Below are 20238 nucleotides of genomic sequence, written 5' to 3' on the forward strand. Positions count from 1 at the left end.
GTTAGAGGAGAGACTGGGGGAATAAGTCCAAGGTCTTGGGAGGACAGGTGACAAGTGACAAACCGAGGGATTCTGGTAGAGTTGAGGCATCCTGCAGCTGGCGAGACTGAGGGGTCCCACGTGCGGTCAGAGGCGCAGCGACTAAGGGGTTAAGTCACCGCGCCCGGGGATTGGCGGCCCCGGGGGGCGTGGTCGGAGGGCGGGTCCGCGTTTGCCGCAGCCGCTGGTGGGCGGGGCCCGGGCGGAGAGCGGGAGGGGCGCGGAGCCGAGCCGGGCCCGCGCCGCGCGCCCCGCCGGGCGGGCTTCGGGCTGCGCCAGCTAGCCGGGACCATAGCGCCCGCGTCGGAGACACTACACCGGACCCTGAAGCAGCGAGTAAGTGAGGCAGGCCCACCGCGTCGTCCATCCCGGCTTCAACCCGCCGCCGTGTCCGTTGCACGGCTCGGCGCATCTGGCCAGACCGGGAGCTGGGGAGGGGTCGCGTCCCGCTGCTAGGGTCCCGGGGGCGGGGGAGGGGAAGGGAAGACGAGGCCGATGATGTCATGGATGCTTCGCCCGGCCTTGGTGGGGGGGGTGGTGGCGGCCAGAGGGGGTGCGGCCCGGATTATGTCACCTCTTCCCTCTGCGCCCCGCCCCCCAGGGCCACACGCGTTGGTGGGTAGCCCAAGGAGGTGTGGGCGGGATTTTCCCCACAGCAGAGACCCCTCGGGCACCTCTGCGGATGGCCCGTGGCTGGGGTCTCTATCTGTTGGTGCTGTGCACTGTAGGCTGCTGGTGAATGGCGACCCCCCACCCCCAGCGGAGGCTCGTGTGTGTGCGCGTGTGAGCTCGGGGTGTGTGTGGGGGTGCGCTGTCAGCCCCCTCAGTCCTGAAACATGGGCTTCAACTGAGCCAGGATCTAAGGGATGGGCCCCTTCCCCTCCAAGTATCCATGCCTCCAAGGGAAGATAGATCTCTCCTCACACATCCCAACCAAGAAGTTCTGGAGATCTCTGCACCCCCAAAGCCCTACAGTGCCCCTGAATCCCTTTCCTCCCTCAGTCCTTCCTGGAAGCCCTTACTGATTTCTCTGCCTGCGTTCATTACCTGTTTGCATTGCTCATACCTAGCATTCCCATATGCATTTGCCCTGCTTTTTCTTGGTGTCAGGGCCCAGAGACCCCAAGGACTCTTCCATCTTTGTCCTGGGGCATCCACAGGCCACCTCTGTGGAGGCCTGAGTGAAATCTCCCTGGAGTGTTCTGAGCTAAGTGCTCCAAGACTCCGTACTGCTGTGCTGACAGCATTTGGATATAGGATGGGCACAGAGAGTTGAGGTTTGTGGAGTGGAGAGGAGCTCAGGTCAAGGGAGAGAAAGGATGGGCATCAGGCGAGACCTTGGGGACCCTATAGCAAGCTCTGCTTGATTCTGGGGGCCAAGAGGAATATCAGGCAATTTACCCATAATACATTTGCTTCTTGAAATTCCTGCAAGGTAGATGTGAGAATCCGAAGTGAAAGAACGTACATGAGGTTCCACCCCAATCAGTCGAGCTGTGATTTACACTTAGAGCTGATGGAGCCAGAACTCCATCTTCTGAACTTGACCCAGCTCATGGAAGGATTTGGGCAGAGCAGGAACATGAATGGTGTTGCCCTTTAGAAAGAGACCCTGGGCTGCAGCTCAGGAAGGGAGTGCAGAAGAAAGGCCAGTGATGAGACCCAGCAAGGGTGCTGGCAGAAGATGCTGCTGAGATCTTTAGGAGGTGGAATGGGCTGGACTTGGGAGCCTCTGAGACTCCCAAGTGTTTTAGCTTTGGGGGACACAGGTGGTGAGGGGCTAGGTTGTTTCTGTGGGTTGGAGAGACTTGCATGTGTAACCCCTAGGTCCCTCTGTGACAATTAATACTATAATGTCAGAGGCACTGAGGGTTAATGAGACAGGGGTAGAGGCAGAGTCTGAACAAGGCTGTCATACCAAGGTTTGATGCCATGAGGCTGCCTTTCAGATTACATTGTAACCTGAGCCAGTGCAAGACCCTGACCCAAAGAGGAAGCTCAACCCTTCCTTTCAGCTGAATTCCTGCTTAGTAGGAAAAAAATATCGCATCTCCTTGTCTTTCTAGCCTCCTGCCAGGTTTTTATGGAAAGAATCAGCAGCAATCTAAGCTTGGGAGCGGCACGGGGGCAGGGAACACTTGCAAGAGGTTGACCATGACAGAGTAGAATTATGGCAAGAAGCTCTTTGGGCTCCAGGGAGAGAGTCTGTAAGTTAACAGTCACAGATTCCCCAGGTAGAGCACAAGGAAAGAAGGCTCAGGACAAGGTCATTTCTATTTAGAGTTCTGGGCATGTGAGCCTAGTAGGAACCACACACAGTCTAGAGAAGAGTGGGGCAGAATGGCATATGACCAACTCCAATTTATGGTCATATTCTTCTTTCCTGGATCTCAGAGAAGGTGGTTTTGCTGTTTGTGCTGCACATTACAGTTTACAAAGTACCTTCCCAAGCATTAGCCCTGTCACAACATTATCACTTCTGAGATTTCTTCTTACTTGCCCCTGCCCTCTGGTGTAGCCCCCCTTGCTAGCCCCTTGTCTAGATCTTTAATTTTATTAGTGGTGCTTTCCTTTGGCATATCAGCACACTCAAGTTTCTATCATGTTTAATTTAAAAATTAAAAACAAAACAAAACAACAACAAAAAACAAACCTTTGGATCCCAAACCTCCTTAAATGATGGCCTTCTCTAACCTCTTTTAGCAGGGAACTCTTCTATTTCTTCTCTCTGTACCCCTCCACCCCTGTGGTCTGCTTTTCCCTTGTATCACTTTTCTGAAACCATTCTGATACACACATCAGTGATATCTTCAACTGCCAAATCCAGGGCACACTCTTCAATCCCAATTTTATTTGGCCCCTTTCTTTTTAACCCTGAGAGCTGTCCCCACATCCCACATTCTTTTTTTTTCTTTTTTGAAATGGTGTTTCACCATGTTACCAAGACTGATTGGCATTAAACTCCTGGGCTTAAGTGATCCTCCAGTTGTTGGGACTGCAGGCATATAGCACTGCATCCAGCTTGCCTCCCACATTCTTGAGTCCCTCCATCTTGGCCTTCAGGGCCCAGCTTCTCCTAGATGCCTTCTAGCTCTCACACTGTCACCCAGATTTATGGGGCTCTGCTGCCTTAGCTGGATGCTGGGCCCACCCACACTGCCCTTGGATGCCAAAGATCCGAGTCTCTCACTCCACCCAGTGCATAAGAGTTATCTCTCTGGTCTTCTCAAAAGCACCAAAATCCCAAGCAATCTCCCTGTTATGTTAAGGGTGTCACACCCACCCTGATGCTTCTTTCCAGACTCTTCCCTTGGTGCCCCAACCCAGACACCTCCCTTGTTCCTACCACCTGAAACCCAGCTGTATTAGGTTTTGCCAGTTTCTCCTCTCCAAACCCTGCCTGGGCCTTCCCACTGGTTTCAGGTCATTCAGCCACCATCCTCCCAATTCTAGCTGCTTCCTGTATTGCATCGAGGGATGTTGAGAGAAGGAGGCCATGTTTAGGGTAGGAGGGTTTTCAAAGCCAAGGAGTATGCCGGGGAGTGGAGGCAGAACAGAAACTAGGGTGAGGCAACAGAGGCCTTGCTTTCAGAATTGTGCACCTACCTATCCTGCACTTCATTTGTGCCCTATGTGCTTCTTTTGCCCCAGCTTATGAACACCCCTGCATGTGGGGACAGACTGGAAGAAGGGATGAGGGTGGTGAAAATTTGCTGTTCTCCACACATGTGGGAAAAGACCTGAGAGAATGGAATACTACAAAGGCAGCGAACCAGCTTGGCGGTGAACTTACCCACCATCTAAGGCTGATAGGGCCTGAAGATCCTGAAGAGCAAGAGTTTTGCCAGGCTCCCTGGTTTTGGGGCCTGATAGGACACAACATTAACACTGGGCATCTGGGTAGAAGAGTCTGCAGGACACTGAAGGGGAGGTTGGAGATAGAAGAGGGCTTCTTGCCTGGTTTCTGGTGGTACTAGGGCAGGGGGTTGGGGGTAGGGAGATTTAAAGGCCTGAAAGGTATTGGGCTGGTTTGAGCATCTAGCCAGCAGCCCGAACTGCCTAGTGCCCCTACCCTGATGGATTATGCAGATCTCTGGAGCAGGTGTTCCCAGGTGCAGACTTGAGACAAAGAAACCAGGAAGTCGGGCCTCCCTGAGCTCAGGTAACCCGAGGCCCTGCTCTCCCTCTTTCTGTGGACCGGCCTTGGGGGAGGGGGCGCACACCCACAGAATTGACTCGAAGGACTTAATGGTGAACTGAACAGGATCAAGGTTCACAGGGAGCGAGGGGGGAGGGGTAATCCAGGAAGTCTTCCTGGTGGCAGTGCATTCTTAGCTGAGTTTAGCAGGTGCAGGATCCCCTGGAGCATTACTGAGTGCAAAGGCCCCCCCCCCCCCCCCCCCCCGCCCACCTGTGGGAAACTCAGGCACCGAGGGAGGCCTGGCCATCGTCCATAGCCCGCGGCGCTGCCTTCCTGCCCTGGCCTCTGTCCCCCCGGGGGCCTCTGCAAAGTACTGACCTCGGGGAGGGGGTCCCTTTCGGGCCAGGCCCCGGTGCGAACAAGTTGGGAAGACCTCCGAGAGGGTTCCCTTGCCACCCGCAGCAGCTGCGGCCCGCGGTCCGTCAGTCCAGTCTGCTTGTCCACGGCGCCGCCCACCCGCGACACCCGCGCGCTCCGCCCACCCCACCCAGAGACCGGGGTTCCCTCCCGCGCACGCAACCTGGGGGCCCTTGGCGCGCGGCAGCTCCGCGAGGTAGGTTCTTCATTCCTCCCATTTCGCAGAGGAGAAAACTGCAGTCCGGGATGGCTCGGTCGGCCCGTCCAAAGTCGCGCAGCTGGTTCGGGCCGAGCCCCGACTGCGAGAGTCAGCCACATGGCCCCTGCAGACCGGGCCTCGGAGGGTCCCAGGCTTGAGGACCCGTCGGCCCCCTACTCCCTTGGAAAGGCAAGGAGAGAAGCCTGCGCTGGTAGTGAGCTTCCACTAACACCCTTGACTGCAACACCTTAGGGTAGGGGGCTGGGAAGGACCCCCCCACCTTCAATTGTTTGTTTTTCTTTTTCTTTTCTTTTTTTTTTTTTTTTTTTTGAATTATTGTGTCTCTGGCCCTCCCCTAATTCTGAGGTTCCTTAATGGATTCAGGTACTTTTTTCCCAACCCCATTTCCCCAGTCGATGAGGTAGAGATGTAGGGGCCCTGCTCAGGATAATGAACCCCTAAATTCTGGGAATTGCAGCAAAGAGAGGTTCATTGATTCTGAGAAGCTCATGGGTGAGGTGGGGATGAAGCACAGGTTGAGGAATGCAGTGCCCTGGGGCAACAGGCAGCCCCCATTACCAAGCTATAACTCTTACCCAGCCCTGTTCCTTCACTTTGAATGTCTGAGGACTCTTGTACATTGTAGAAAAGGGAACACTGAGGGGCAGGGTGGTGCTGGGGCTGACTTGGCTGGGGTGGTGGGAGTAGGGGTGGGGTCTGACCTCTCTGCCTTCCCATCTGTGCCCACAGTGCCCTCCTGGCTTAGTCATGGCGAAGCTCGAGACACTGCCCGTGCGTGCTGACCCAGGGCGGGATCCCCTCCTGGCCTTTGCCCCACGGCCCTCTGAGCTTGGACCCCCAGATCCCCGCCTGGCCATGGGCAGTGTGGGCAGTGGGGTGGCCCATGCCCAAGAGTTTGCCATGAAGAGCGTGGGCACCCGCACAGGGGGTGGGGGAAACCAGGGCAGTTTCCCAGGCCCCCGAGGCAGTGGCAGTGGGGCCAGCAGGGAGAGGCCAGGCCGATACCCCTCAGAGGACAAGGCTCTTGCCAACTCCCTCTACCTCAACGGCGAGCTGCGGGGCAGTGACCACACAGATGTCTGCGGCAATGTGGTGGGTAGCAGCGGTGGCAGCAGCAGCAGCGGTGGGAGTGACAAGGCTCCACCACAGTATCGTGAGCCCAGCCACCCACCCAAGCTTTTGGCCACCTCTGGCAAGCTAGACCAGGTCAGTCCCTAGGGCCTGAGACCCTCACAACCTTTTTTTGGGGTGGGAAGTGGCCCAGAGAGAAGGGCAAAGTGGGCCTTCTTGGAGGTTGGATCATAGGGGCCAGGATACAGGCTGAGCCAAAGAGCTGTGGAGTGGGACCCTGAGGCCAAGACCAGCTGGGAGATTCAGGACAGGGACCTGGCTTGGGGGAGATACCAGGTGGAAACCTAAAGCGGTAGGAGATGGGATTAAAGAAGTCTCCGCCAAAGGGCAGAGGCTGCACCAAGGCCAAGGCCTCATTCTGATGCTCACTACTCTTCCTTGCTTTTTGCACAGTGCTCAGAGCCACTAGTTCGGCCATCGGCTTTCAAGCCTGTTGTACCCAAGAATTTCCATTCCATGCAGAACTTGTGTCCCCCGCAGACCAACGGGACCCCTGAGGGACGACAGGGCCCTGGCGGCCTCAAGGGTGGACTGGAAAAGTCTCGGACCATGACCCCAGCAGGTGGAAGTGGGGGCGGCCTCTCAGACTCAGGCCGGAACTCACTCACAAGCCTGCCCACCTACAGCTCCAGTTACAGCCAGCACCTGGCACCCCTCAGTGCTTCCACTAGTCACATCAACCGCATTGGCACTGCCAGCTATAGTAGTGGCAGCAGTGGTGGGGGTTCAGGCTACCAGGACCTGGGGACCTCTGACAGTGGGCGGGCCTCCAGCAAGAGTGGGTCATCATCATCCATGGGGCGGCCAAGCCACCTGGGATCTGGGGAGGGCGGAGGTGGAGGCCTGCCATTTGCAGCCTGCTCACCACCCTCGCCCAGTGCACTGATCCAGGAGCTGGAGGAGCGGCTATGGGAGAAGGAGCAGGAGGTGGCAGCTCTGCGGCGCAGTCTGGAGCAGAGTGAGGCAGCAGTGGCCCAGGTGCTGGAGGAGCGGCAGAAGGCATGGGAGCGCGAGCTAGCCGAACTGCGGCAGGGCTGTAGCGGGAAACTGCAGCAGGTGGCCCGCCGTGCCCAGCGAGCCCAGCAGGGGCTACAGCTGCAGGTGCTGCGGCTGCAGCAGGACAAGAAGCAGCTTCAGGAAGAGGCGGCCCGGCTGATGCGGCAACGGGAAGAGCTGGAGGACAAGGTGGCCGCCTGCCAGAAGGAGCAGGCCGACTTTCTGCCCCGGATGGAGGAAACTAAGTGGGAGGTGCGGGCTGGGGGCTGTGACCTTCCCCCTCTCTCTCCCCTTCCTTCTGACCCTCTGGAGAACCCCAGAGCAATACCCTACTACTGTCCCAAGGATGAGAGAAAGGAATAGAAGGACCAGAATGACTTTGGAGTGTCTATCAGGATGTGAGGCTGTCCCTGGGCTGGTGTGTGATGAGCCCTCTCTGTCCAGAGTCCAGCAGGAAGGCCGGTGTGTTATCCCTGCTTGGTCTGATGGAGGGCTGAGCCTGAGTCCTGGGGAAACTTGGTGACCCTGGTGTTGGATCTGGGGACTGGGTTGGGGTAAGCAGAACTATGCTTTTATCCTGGCTTCTTCTCCCACCTGCCCTTGCCCAGGTGTGCCAGAAGGCTGGGGAGATTTCCCTCCTGAAGCAGCAGCTGAAGGACTCGCAGGCTGATGTGTCCCAGAAGCTGAGTGAGATCGTGGGGCTGCGCTCACAGCTGCGGGAGGGCCGGGCGTCACTGCGGGAGAAGGAGGAGCAGCTACTCAGCCTGAGGGACTCCTTCGGCAGCAAACAGGCCAGCCTGGAGTTGGGTGAAGGTGAGCTGCCTGCCACCTGCCTCAAGCCGGCACTGACCCCCGTGGACCCTACCGAACCACAGGAGGCACTGGCCACCTGCGAGAGTGATGAGGCCAAGATGCGCCGTCAGGCTGGGGTGGCAGCTGCTGCCTCCTTAGTTTCCATGGACGGGGAGGTGGATGCTGGAGGGGAGAATGGGACACGGGCCCTACGGCGGGAGGTGGGGCGGTTGCAGGCTGAACTGGCAGCAGAACGGAGGGCCCGGGAGCGCCAGGGTGCCAGCTTTGCAGAGGAACGACGTGTTTGGCTGGAGGAGAAGGAGAAGGTCATTGAGTATCAGAAGCAGCTGCAGCTGAGTTACGTGGAGATGTACCAGCGCAACCAGCAGCTGGAGCGGAGGCTGCGGGAGCGTGGGGCGGCAGGGGGTGCAAGCACTCCTACCCCACAACATGGCGAGGAGAAGAAGGCCTGGACCCCTTCCCGCCTCGAACGCATTGAGTCCACAGAAATCTGATCCTCCACCTGGGCATGTGGCCTTCTGACAAGTGCCCTGTCTGAAGGCCAGAGTCCCCAGCATCCCCTCCCTTCCATCTCCCTTCCCCATGTGCCCCATATCCCCAGACCAAAGAGGTTCTTAAAGCAGCTGTGACTACGCTCCTCCCTGCCCCCTTGTGCCCTCCCATGTCCAGTACTGCCCCTGTGGGCAGCCACTCGGACCCTCCTTCCAAGGAGGGCATGGGGAAAGGGCAGAGTGCATAGGGATGAGAGCCCAGGCAGTAGGGTGCATGCCTTCTTTCTGGGCAGCCCCTTATTGGAGATGGAGGCAGCAGGCCTGCAGTGCCATGAGGTACCCCAGTTCCTCAGGGAGTCTGGGCTGCTGTTGTTGGCCACGTGTGTCCAGTGATGCTCTCTGTGCTCACCTCCTAGGCCGTGGAGCCTGAGGGGGCCTGTACGGGTCTGCCAAGGCTGACAGACCCTGGGCTCCTGGCCTCTCTCCTTCCTGTGGTGTTATCCCTCCCTGGGCAGATTGGCAGGACAAGCAGGAGCAGATGGCCTGCCTGTGGTTGAGAGGGCTACCTGCCCAGCCCCTCCCCCGCAAGGTCTCTTGGGCTCAGGCCTCAGAGCCTGGCCTGGTCCTGAGTGTGTATTCCCTCTGTGTGTGTTGGGCTGGAAGCTCAGTGCCCAAGGGAGATCCTCCCTCCTGTTCTTGGGAAGGGTCACCTGGAGGTTTCTACCTTCACCCTTCTGGCCAGGATCCTGTAGGGCAAGAGCCTCAGCTGCTTGGCTGACCCCACACCAGGGCCACTGTTGGCTCTAACTACAGCTATTAAGTGCTACCTGCCTCTCAGGCACTCCCTTTGCCCAGCTTCTGAGGTCAGATGAGTGTCTGTGATGTCTTCCTGTGTCTTCCCTCACTCACTTCCCCCAGCCTTCTGCTTTCATGCTCAGAACATCATCTTCCCAGGTTGCCTCTTCCCCAGTCTCACCTTTTCTTCTAGTAGAAAATTCTGCTTGACCTTTGGTGCACTGCCCACTTCCCAGCTCCACTGGCCCAAGTCTGAGCCCGAGGTCCTTGTTTCGGGGGGCCAGGGAGGGTTAGATGCAATTGCCCTTGAAGAACAAGGCTGACCTGAGAGGAACACTGACCCCTTGGTTCCTTGTCAAGCTCTGAGTTGGCTCAGCATTTGCCCAGGGAGTCCTGGCATGGCCATTAGTAGGAGCTGGGACAGCCAATGTCACTTCCTTCTCTGGTGGCCCTCTCAGAGTCTATCTCCCCAAGAAAGGAAGGGAACTTGTAATTTCTCTTCTAAGAAAGCAAATTTATAATTCACCAGCAATAAAAATCAGAGGAGGTTTGGCCCTCAGCCCTTGTATTTCTCTCTTTTACTCTGCTATCCCCAAGATTGAGTTTGGGGGGCAGCGTGGAGAGAGCTGGCAACTACTGTGAGCAAGTCCCCAAGTCCCTGACCAGCCTCCTCCCATGACTGGTGACTGTTTTATGAGCTGTGCATCCCCCACAAAAACAGGAGTGCCACTCCGTGTGGCCTCTAACCCTCTGCACAGCCTCTTGTGGGTGGTCCTCACTAGCTCTTTGAGCTGGATAGGAGGCCACCCTGACAACCACTGCCCACTCACCCCTCACTGCACCTGCCCCAGAACCTGGGCCTGGGCCACAGGGGCTGGGAAAAGAGAAGGCATTAGTAGGAAAAAAAAATATATATATAGAAAAAAATATGAACAGACTCAGCTTTGGGATGTCCAACCACAAAATAAATTATATATAAATATATATAAATATATATCTCTACCATATGTGATGGAAAGACTTTTTGTTTTCCTTTCCCAAAGAAATAAAATGGAGAAAGCCTCTTGAATGGCATTTTGTGGCATGCTTGTGTCTTTGCAGGTGTGGGAAGTGAGGCCTGGAGGTTGGGGAAGGGGGGAGGACAAAGCTGAAGTAAACATTTCCCAGAGACCAGAACTGCTCACTGGGCCATGCCAGGATGTTGGCCCAAAGCCCAGGTTTCTCCACATTGCCCTAGAGGAGTCATAGTTCCATGTTTTTGCCCAGTGGGGCTTTCTCTTCAGCTAAGACTGTCATTTATAAAGGGCTTAAAAGCAGGCTCCAGATTCTATACACCAGGCTGCTTGTCAGAAGGCAGGTGATGCAGGTTGCAAGCTGTAGCTCTCAGTCACTTGAGCCACCTTACAGCGATCGGTGATATTGGAGGGCATAGAAATGAAGGCCGAAGGGCTAGGAGTATAGCTCAACGATAGAGCACTTGCCTGCCATGCATGAGGCCCTGGTGTTTGATTCTCCAACGTGTGCGCGCGCACACAAGTTAAAGGCTGAGAATACGTTCACAATTAGTGTCAAAAGGCACCCAAGCATGCTGCACAGCAGTAAGCTGTCCTTTTATAATTCCTTCTGTCCTCATAGAACCCCACAATTCAGGCATCTTGCTGAGTCAGGCGTGGTGGCACATATCTGTAATTCCAGCTACCCAGGAGGCTGAGGCCAGCCTCAGCAACTTAGCAAGACCCTACCTCAAAATAATAAAACTTAAAAAGGACTGGGAATGTAGCTCAGTGGTAAAGCACCCCCAAGTTCAATCTCCATATTATTAAAAAAAAAAAAAAAAAAAGAAAGAAATGCATTTTCCTGTATGTAATACAACCTGACTTACAAGACTTTAACAAGTGGTTTATTTTTTCCTCATCAGACAAGAAGTGTGGATGTGGGTGTCACAGGTGGAAGGAAGTGGAGGTTCATCCATCATGGACCTACACTTTTCATCCTCCCACTCTCCCATTCTAGCTTATTGTTTCCTCCTTGCCACAAGTTGGCTGCCAAAGCCCAAGCTTTGGTTCTGTTTTCCCAGAGCTTTGTCAACACCCTTCCCTTTAAATCTTATTGACCAGAACTGAGTCACATGCTTCTCCCACTTCAAGGGAGACTGGGAAATTGAGTTTCGGCAAAGACAAGATTGTCACAGCTTCTCAGGAGAAATCATCTATCACTCACTCCCTGGAGATGATCTCCCTGATGTTTCTGGATTCTGCTGGCAAAGCCAGAGTTGTAATTAGCAGCTAACAGTTTTCCTTGGTCTGGCCTGTTGAGAGAATGCACCCTAAGCAGTGACGACAGTGGTCTGGGGTCCTGAAAGTTCACACTGGGCAAAGCTCAGGAGTTGGAATGTCACGCTAGCTCCTTCTTGCAGGGTCGCGTCTTCTGCACATTGATTCTGTCTCCCTTGCAAGACGGTGCCCTGGAAGGAGCATCTTTCTCAGGTCTCCCTCACAGCACTTAAGATGATTGGATCTGTAGGTCAGGCACTAACAAGATATAAAGAACCTGATCAGCGCTCGCAAGTGCCCTCACGAATGACAGTCTGGGGCCAGGCCGTCCTGACAAGTAGAGGCTTCGTAGTTTCTTTCTTGCCTATGTGCCCAAACCTACTCAAGTATGAGACCCCTAGTAAGGAAAGTGTAGGATCGCCTGGGTTCATCCGCCATAGCTCTGCCCTCCTCAAGTTTTAGTTCTTCAACAGTTCGTCTATCCATCACCAACTCTTCTCCTGAGAGCTCTTTGCGAATATATCTATATTATTTCCTCATTACCCTAATTGTAAAGATGAGAAAATAAGAGAGTTTACGTGAATTCCCCAAGGCCATAAAACCCTGAACGGGGTCCTGAGTTTCGAACCTGTGACTATGCTGCTCAATTACTTACAGAGCAATTCCTTCAGGGTAGTATTTTCCCTCTGCAGGTCCTAGACTCCCTCATCCTCCTCGTCAAAATTCTCCCAGTGCAAAACGTCTTTGGAAAACGCTGACAGAGGTTTTTGAGCCTCGGCCGCACCCGTCAGTCGCGCAGCAGGCGGAAGTAGCGGGCAGTTGGCCGGAAGTTGGGCTGTGAGGCCGAGTGTTGCTGGAGGAGTAAGTGTGTGGCTGCAGCGGACCGGTTCCCGAGTCTGGTGGTGTGCTGCCCGCCCTTGCCAGGCTCAGGTGAGTGGTGGCGGTGGCCGGGGAAGATGTCATGGCGGCCGCTTCGTGTGCCCGCGACCGACCTGGCTTTGGGCTGTGCCTCCTGTTCTTCAGGTTCTCCTGGGGCCTGCGTCAGCCCAGGCCCTGGTCTGCGCTTCCCGGCCGGCGCTGCGGACGCCTCTCAAAGGACCTCTTCTATAGAGAACCTTGGCAACCCTTGCCACTCCGGAGTTCTTTGACCTTGGGCAAGAGACCGCCACCTTGATCTCCCCGGCGAAATGGAGATCCTAATAGTACGTGCCTCCTAGGGCTGTTGTGAGAATGTAGTGAGACACTCTGGTGTGCCTCTCATCACACTTTAATGTGTGTGCGAATCACTTGGAGATCAGCAGGTTTGGGGGTGGGACCTAACATTCTATTTCTAACCAGCTTCCCGCAGACCACACTTTGACCAGCCAGGCCTTACAGTATTTTGCTTAGAACTTGATTGGGGTGGGGTGAGTCTTCAGTAAGTACTAGTTGGATATATGCCTTTTTCCCTTTTTAGCAATTTCTGGCTGTCCAAGCCTAATTGAGAGTAGTGTTGCTGTCCCCTCATTCTTTTCTCTCCAGAGACAGTAAATAATTGATCTTTTTCTGTGCACATCATGACAAAGCTCTTCTGACCTGACACAGCAGGTGTCCATATACCAGGTGCATTCATTGGGTTTCTCAGGTGGTACTTCATTGCTCACTCACTGTAGACCGATGGACAGTGCTTCATCCTGTGGAGGTCATAGCTTAATGCTTTAGCATCAACAATGGCTGGTGTTTTTGTGCTCCAGTCATGTTTTCTGCAGTTTGGGCACATTATTGAATAGTAAGAACAACTGCTTTTCAGAGCTAGGCTTTGCACTTCACATCCCTGAATGGCCTTGAGCTATCCCTTGAGTGATTTGCTCCTGCTTGGTAGACCAAAATAAAATTTGAAAACTCTGCTGTATCATATAGCTGAGAGAGTGAGACCTGAGTAATGCAGGCTGATACTCGTTTGTCAGTGTGGGTTTTCGTCTCCATTTAGTGGTTTATTTTCTGGTCCCTTGATCTCCGTCATGTAAATATTGCAACTTTGATATAAAAGAATTCTGAAGTTCTCATTTTCCTGACTAAAAAGCATAAGCAAAACTGCAAATTGTAGAAGCAGTTAAAACCAAGCGTGCACTAACAGCAATAGGTACTCAGACCTTTTTGGGGGGAGTTTTCTCTCATGACTTTGTGGGTACATTTACTTCTCTTTACCTGCCTGGATTTTGTCTTTGGTAGTCTCATTTACATGGACCAAGTGGACATGAATGTAATCTGTTGTTATATGGAGAGATTTTCTAAAAACAGGGTCTTGTGAATTTTTTTGAAAGAAGTGACTCTGATAAGATCATCTGCAGCTTTGTCAGATCATCTCTCCCCACACCCTTCTTGCCATTTTGATAGAGGAATACTGGTATCTTTGCAGAGAGGGCTATAAGAGGTAAAAAGCTTTCATAGATGATTTGACGTGCTGATGTCTCTCCTATAAGCACTAGAACTAGAACAAAGACCAGGGGATGTGTTGCTAGACTTAATTTGGCTTAGCTCAGTGGATGATACTTAACCTTGACCTAAACACCTTCACATTAGCTCTTAACCTTCTTAGTACTAGTAGACCCTTCTCTTGTAGGCTTTGCTCCTGTCTGAAAACAAAAGCACAGAAAAGTCTCATTTAATATCCTCCTTAACCAGCTGAGTGTCTTTACTGTCCACCTCTAGGGCCTGACTGGGAGTTTTTAAAGCTTTGGAGACTCTCAGCAGTAGGCTTCACCTAGAGAGAGTTAATGTTTTGCTTTTTAATTTCTCAAGGTTGCTCAACAGATTATTTCTGAGACAAAAACAGGGTTGGTAGCTGGGGATGTAGTTCAGTGGTAGAGCATGTCCCAGGCATGTGTGAAGCTCTGGATTCAATTCCGAGCACTGGGAAAAAAAAATTTTTAAAGGTAATGGTAGTGACATTAGAGTATTCATTATTTGTGGCAATTTTATTGGTACCTAGGAAGATCTTTTCCATTCTAGGAAAAGGATGAATATTGATGGGTGAGATCTGTGAGATCTGGTAACTGGTAAACAGTATATGCTGAGAGTGTTGTGTATTTAATCTACAGTTAGCTTGGCTGCCTTCCTCTACCTGGCTCCCCTTTTCTAACTTCTCAACCATAGTTTAAAATGAAGCTGTTTGACCTTGCTCAGACTTGTACCTGGAAGATGGAAAGGTAAGATTCCTCACCCTTGTAAATTCACATCATTCAGGGTGGTTTGGGCAGTGCCTTTTGGAAATGCCAGGGTCTAAGGGTCTCTGAGGATCCACTCCACTCTAATTCAGTATGATCCCTAAAGTGGAGATGGAACTGGGTATAGTGGCATGTATCTATAATTCTAGTGACTTGGGAGGCTAAGGCAAGAGGATTGCAAGTTTGGGGCCAGACTTGGCAAATTAGCAAGATCCTGTCTAAAAACAAAAAAATTTAAAAGTGCTAGGGTAAAGCACCCTGGGTTCAATCCCCAATACTGGAAAAAAAAAAAAAAAAAAAGACAGTATTTTAGGTGATGGCACTCATTTGTGTAATTATTTGCTCCACTGAATATTTGTGTGTACTTTCCTTTTCCTTCCACAAACATACCATGCAAGCCAGCCTCTTCCTAATGAATGAATATTTGACTTGTTTTCAGCTTTTATACAGCTGTTTTGTAAGGAAAAAAAGCGGGGGGGGGGGCGGTTTAAAAATTTATTTCTATTAAGGATCTATGAAGAACTCACATGAGATGAAGGACTGTAGTATGACTCTTAGTTTCATACTGTGTTGTACTAAATTTAGATTCCAGGTCCCAAGCAGATCTTAAAGACCCTGCTTTGTCAACTAGAGCATTCTATTACCTGCTTTCTCTTTAATTCCCATCCCGCTTGTGCTACCCTATTGAGATTCTTAGTGACTATTTTAAGGCATATAAATCCTTTTTATTTTCCTGGTGGTGCTGGATATTGAACTCAGCACCTCATGCATGCTAAGCATGTGCTTTATCACTGAGCTACATCCCAGTCCTTTTTATTTTTTGAGAAAAGAGTCTTGCTAAGTTGCTTAAGGCCTTTCTTAGTTGCTGAGGCTGGCTTTGAACTCACAGTCCTCCTGCCTCAGCCTCCTGAGTTGGAATTACAGGCATGCGTCACCACCCGTAGCACCTGTGGACCATTTTGCCCACTAAGATTCAACCTCGGTTCATATGTGCTCCATAAATTGGCCACTCAGATCTCAGGTTTTGCTTGTCAGACTTTGGCACCTAAGTGGAAAGAAAGAATAAGCATTAAAGCAAGAGTATGGCAGAGTCAGTTTCATAGCCTCTCATGATTTCTGCCGTGGAAGAAAAATGGAAATTGTACTATTTACAATCAGTGAGGATGTAATCAGCACTTGACTCAGTGGAAACATTGCTTAATCTGCCTTCTTCACAAGAAAGCTGCTCTGCTCCCCCACATGGTGACCTGGCAGTCTGGTAAAATGGTGTTCTCTGAACCCTAGGCCCTGCTTTGAGTGACTTCTTGTGTCTTTTCTTCCACCAGCACAAGTGATCTAACTTTCTTCCTTTTCTTTTTTAATGGTGCTGGGGATTGAACCCAGGACCTCACATAACTAGGGAAGTGCTCTGCCACTGAACCACACTCCTAACTCAATATGAGTTTCTGAATATGCTTCCTGGTTGAACGACTACTGTGTACTAGTAATTCAAGCTCTCTTAAAAGCCCCCTGGTTCCTAGCACATTGGCCTTGCCTGTAATCCCAGTGACTCAGACTGAGACAGGAGAATTGCAGGTTTGAAGCCAGCCTGAGCAGTGTAGTGGGACCCTATCTCAAAAAGGGCTGGGAATGTAGCTCAGTGGTAGAGCACCCCTTGATTCAGACCCGAGAACTAAAAAATTCTCCTGGAGAGAATGGTCACTGTCTCTGAAAGGTGCAGGAATAGTGTTAGAGTGACAGAATTTTATAATTAAAACTTTGTATTATAAGCTTTCGGAATGTTATTTTGTGTTATAAGTTAAATCTTATACCAAATCACACTTTTTCCTTTGTGCTGTTGGCATGGCATTTTTGCAAACCCACTATTTTCCAAATGTGACCTTTATGTATTGATATTAAAGAGATGGAATGATTGCTTACTTTCATTCCCAGCTACCTATTGAGTATTAGCAAGCACCTTTCATCTTTAATAGTCACTGCTTCTCTTCTGAAAGGAAGAAAGTGTGGACTGAGCAGCAGTCTAGGAACTGCCCTGTGGTACCCTGGGTTTGGGGTTTTTCTGTGCCTTTATGCAAGGCACACAATTTATCCTTGATATTCTGTCTTGTCGTTTGGGCATTCATGAGGGGTAGACTAACTTGAATGGACAACAGTGTAGTTTAACTCTATTTTTTATAATGTATGTATTTTGGTTATGTGATAGGTGGAGCCACTTATTCTTCATCTACCCTTTTTTCAGTATCTGGCACCAATTCGGGCTGAGTCATTTGTGATCCATGGCTCTTGTGATATGCCGAAGATTTCCAGGCATTTTCTGTGGAACATCTCCCCATCCGGCTCTAATCAAGCACCATATAACAAGAAATTGCCTGGTCAAACCTGTGAGAACTGTGCTCTGACTGCCAAAAAGATCAGTACTGACATCAGAATGGCAGCTACTCTCAAGTTGTTAAAATCTTTAAAATATCAAGCATTTTGCAGTCCTTTTGCCTACAGTGCCACCCAAAGTGTGGCATATTGGAATATGGGAAGCAGTATACGGCACAGGGGACAGGCCCTTTCTGAGTATAGTAGTTCCTGCCATCCTGCCAGAAAAGTTAAGAACATTGGTAGCGCCACCTCTTTTCAGAGGGTCTTCACAATCAGCAGTGCCCCTCTGGGTTTGGAGTTCAGCAAGGCGTCTACCTCTAAAAGCAGCAAGTTGCAGCTGGATTCACCCAGGACTGTGAGAATTGATGAAGAGGATGTAGAAGTTTTTGATTCCTTTGAAGGCACCCGAGTTTTCCTACAGCTAAGACCAGAGTACCAGCTTCACAGCTATAACAGATCTGAGACTTGTCAGCCCCTGTCTGTTTCAGAAGGTGAACTAATTTTGCACAAAGTCATAGTTCATCAAAGTAACCTTCAACCTAAAATCATTGCTGATTATTTCTGTAAACTGAGCTCTTTGCCTGCAGAACAGCATCCTGTTTTGTTGTCCAGTACCAGCTTTGCTCTGCTCTGCCAACTGAGTGTGAAAAATATACAAGTCTTTGATATCCCAGATATAATCAGTATTTTGAAAGCCTTTGTCAGTTTAGGAATTCCTCACTCCCATTCATTGCTAGATGTGTACGAAACCAGGTTTTGTCATCAGGTGTGGGAGATGAGTCTGGATCAGCTTCTCTTGGTGGCTGATCTCTGGCGGTGCTTAGGTCGTAGAGTACCTCGGTTTTTAAAAATTTTTTTTAGTTACCTTAATTTGCACTGGAAAGATCTATCCTTGTCCCAGCTGATTCACTTAATTTATATTATAGGTGAAAGTCGTCAGGTACCTCAGGACCTAATGCAAAAACTGGAATCATTGATCCTTAAGTATATAGATTCAATCAACTTAGAGGAGGTTGGTACAATCTGTTTGGGGTTCTTTAAGTCAAGTAGTAGTCTCTCTGAATTTGTAATGCGGAAACTTGGAGACTTGGCTTGTGCTGACATGCAGCATCTGAGTAGTCATGCCCTAGTGCATATTCTTAAAATGTTCCGATTCACTCATGTGGATCACGTAAATTTTATGAAACATTTTGGAGAGATTGCTCCTCAGCGAATTCCTTCCCTGGGGGTTCAGGGCGTCATGCACCTGACTCTTGCCTGCTCAGCTTTGCACATTCTGGATGAACGAGTAATGAATGCAGTGGCTGCTTCTTTGCCTCCTAGGGTAGTGCACTGTCGCAGTAAAGATGTTGCCAAAATTCTGTGGTCATTTGGAACTCTGAATTATAAGCCACCCAATACAGAAGAATTTTACTCCAGCCTGATAAATGAAATTCACAGAAAGATGCCTGAATTCAACCAATACCCAGAACACCTACTCACCTGCCTCCTGGGCCTGGCGTTTTCTGAGTACTTTCCAATAGAGCTTATTGATTTTGCTTTGAGTCCAGGGTTTGTCAAGTTAGCTCAGGAGAGAAGTAAATTTGAACTTACTAAGGAACTGTACACTCTTGATGGTACAGTTGGTGTTGAGTGTCCAGATTATACAGGTAGTCGTCTTAGTTCTTACCTTCAGCAAGAGGCTTCTGCAAAGCTTTGGAATTTAGCAAGGAAGGATATGAACTCAAAGCCTGAATTCCTAGAAGCTCTCTTTTTACTTGAGAACATGTTGGGTGGCCCCCAGTACATCAAGCACCATATGATTTTACCTCATACCCGGTCTTCTGATTTAGAGGTCCAGCTTGACGTTAACATGAAACCATTACCGTTTAATAGAGAAGCCATACCAACTGAAGATGTAGCCAAATTAAAGCTCAAGCACGTAGGAGTCAGCCTTACAGATGATTTGATGAATCAGTTGCTGAAGGGGAAAGCAAGAGGGCATTTCCGGAGGAAAATTGAGTCAGAGACTTTGCAGCAGCCCATGAAGTCAGAGAAAGAGTCCTTGGGGGACTCCCTTTGCAATGTGACAGGTAGATTGGAAACTGTGGAGATGGCTGGCCTGTGTCCTTCAGCCCACGTTCAGGCCCCACCAGTGAAACTGGCTCTTCAGTTGACCAACAAGAACCAATATTGCTATGGTTCCAGGAATCTGCTTGGACTGCACAATATGAAGAGGCGGCAGCTGGTTCAGCTTGGGTACCATGTGGTAGAATTATCCTACTGGGAATGGCTCCCACTACTGAAACGAACTCGCTTAGAGAAGCTGGCTTTCCTCCATGAGAAAGTGTTCTCTTCTGTTCTCTAAAGGGCTTTCATGGGTATTTCTACTCCAAACTATAGGTATACAGGTTGAGCATCCCTAATTTGAAAATCCAAAATGCTCTAAAATCTGAAACTTTGAGTACTACCATGACGTTCACAGAGTTTTGGATTTTGGAGCACTTTGGACTTCAGACTTTGGATTAAGGATATTCAAATGGTGGTATATGCAAATATTCCTTAATTTGAAACAACTCAGTGTCTTTCTGGTCCCAAGCATTTTTTTTTTTTTTTTTTTTTTTTTTTGGTACTAGGAACTGAACCAGAGGCACTTAACCACTAAGCCACATCCCCAGCCCTCTTTTACTTTTATTTTTTTATTTTTATTTTGAGATGGGGTCTTGCTAAGTTGCTTAAGGGCCTCGCTAAGTTGCTGAAGCTAGCTTTGAACTTGCAATCTTCCTGCCTCAGCCTCCCAAGTCACTGGGGTTACAGGTCTGCACCACCGTGCCCAGCCTGGTCCCAAGGATTTTGAATAAATCATACTCAACCTATACCACAAAACAATTTGCCAGAATATAAGTTTGATAATAAAATCATCTGTTGAAGAGACTTTGCTGTGCTGTTATCTGTGGCAGATTGGAGCTAGTGTATGTTACTGTGAATTAATTGTGACCTGTAGCAGTAACAAGTCATTGCTAATTTGCATACTACTCTTAGTAAACAATAAACATCCTAAAATGTCCTATGGTCTACTAATTCTTATTGCACTGTTTACTAGCCTTATGTCTCAATTATTCTGAGGTTTTAGAATAAAAGTTGGGTCAGATATTGCCTCAAGCCAATTTTTATAAAACTTGTTTTTCTATACTTTGTTTTAAGGAAGAATTACTTATAGCCTCACTTACATTTCAGGACTTTACCTCAGTGTGTGTGTACTTCACAGTCTAAAATGAAAGTCCTCATTTTGGATTTGGTTGGTTATCCTTGGTTGCTGGTTCTTCCTATCATTTCAGAATTGGAGTTAATATCTTCCTCTTAGCTC

At 50.2% G+C, this 20238-nt stretch overlaps 3 protein-coding genes across 18 annotated transcripts in view; all 3 read left to right on the forward strand.

Moving 5' to 3' along the window:
• The first annotated feature begins 217 nt into the window (after window positions 1-217).
• Window positions 218-10117, forward strand: LZTS3 (leucine zipper tumor suppressor family member 3). 10 transcript variants are annotated; one of them, XM_079129150.1, is made up of 6 exons: window positions 250-375; window positions 3691-4201; window positions 4823-5010; window positions 5547-6023; window positions 6342-7196; window positions 7553-10117. In XM_079129150.1, exons 2-6 carry the CDS (start codon window positions 4123-4125, stop codon window positions 8249-8251), a joined length of 2298 nt encoding a protein of 765 aa, XP_078985276.1. In that variant the 5' UTR covers window positions 250-375; window positions 3691-4122; the 3' UTR covers window positions 8252-10117. The 10 variants fall into 10 exon arrangements, with proteins under 10 accessions (XP_078985285.1, XP_078985280.1, XP_078985281.1 ...); XM_079129158.1 differs by having other exon boundaries at window positions 252-375; window positions 4129-4201; XM_079129159.1 differs by lacking the exon at window positions 3691-4201 and having other exon boundaries at window positions 218-375.
• Window positions 10118-12119: 2002 nt separating this feature from the next.
• UBOX5 (U-box domain containing 5) overlaps window positions 12120-20238 on the forward strand; it is a 31100-nt gene continuing 22981 nt past the window's right edge. For 2 of the 5 annotated variants that reach the window (XM_079129162.1, XM_079129166.1), the window contains exon 1: window positions 14427-14504. The gene's annotated coding sequence lies outside the window, so the exon portion shown is untranslated. Of the gene's footprint in view, window positions 12247-12377; window positions 12519-14426; window positions 14505-17251; window positions 17384-20238 lie in introns of those variants that run through there. The other 3 variants (XM_079129164.1, XM_079129163.1, XM_079129165.1) reach the window with 3 other exon arrangements.
• Window positions 12146-20022, forward strand: FASTKD5 (FAST kinase domains 5). 3 transcript variants are annotated; one of them, XM_079129148.1, is made up of 3 exons: window positions 12486-12518; window positions 14397-14504; window positions 16762-20022. In XM_079129148.1, the coding sequence occupies exon 3, from the start codon at window positions 16813-16815 to the stop codon at window positions 19237-19239; it is 2427 nt and encodes an 808-aa protein (XP_078985274.1). In that variant the 5' UTR covers window positions 12486-12518; window positions 14397-14504; window positions 16762-16812; the 3' UTR covers window positions 19240-20022. The 3 variants fall into 3 exon arrangements, with proteins under 3 accessions (XP_078985275.1, XP_078985273.1, XP_078985274.1); XM_079129149.1 differs by lacking the exons at window positions 12486-12518; window positions 14397-14504 and adding an exon at window positions 12146-12246; XM_079129147.1 differs by lacking the exon at window positions 14397-14504 and having other exon boundaries at window positions 12380-12518.

Source organism: Sciurus vulgaris (genome assembly GCF_902686455.1).
Source record: "Sciurus vulgaris genome assembly, chromosome: 2".
Lineage (NCBI taxonomy): Eukaryota > Metazoa > Chordata > Mammalia > Rodentia > Sciuridae > Sciurus > Sciurus vulgaris.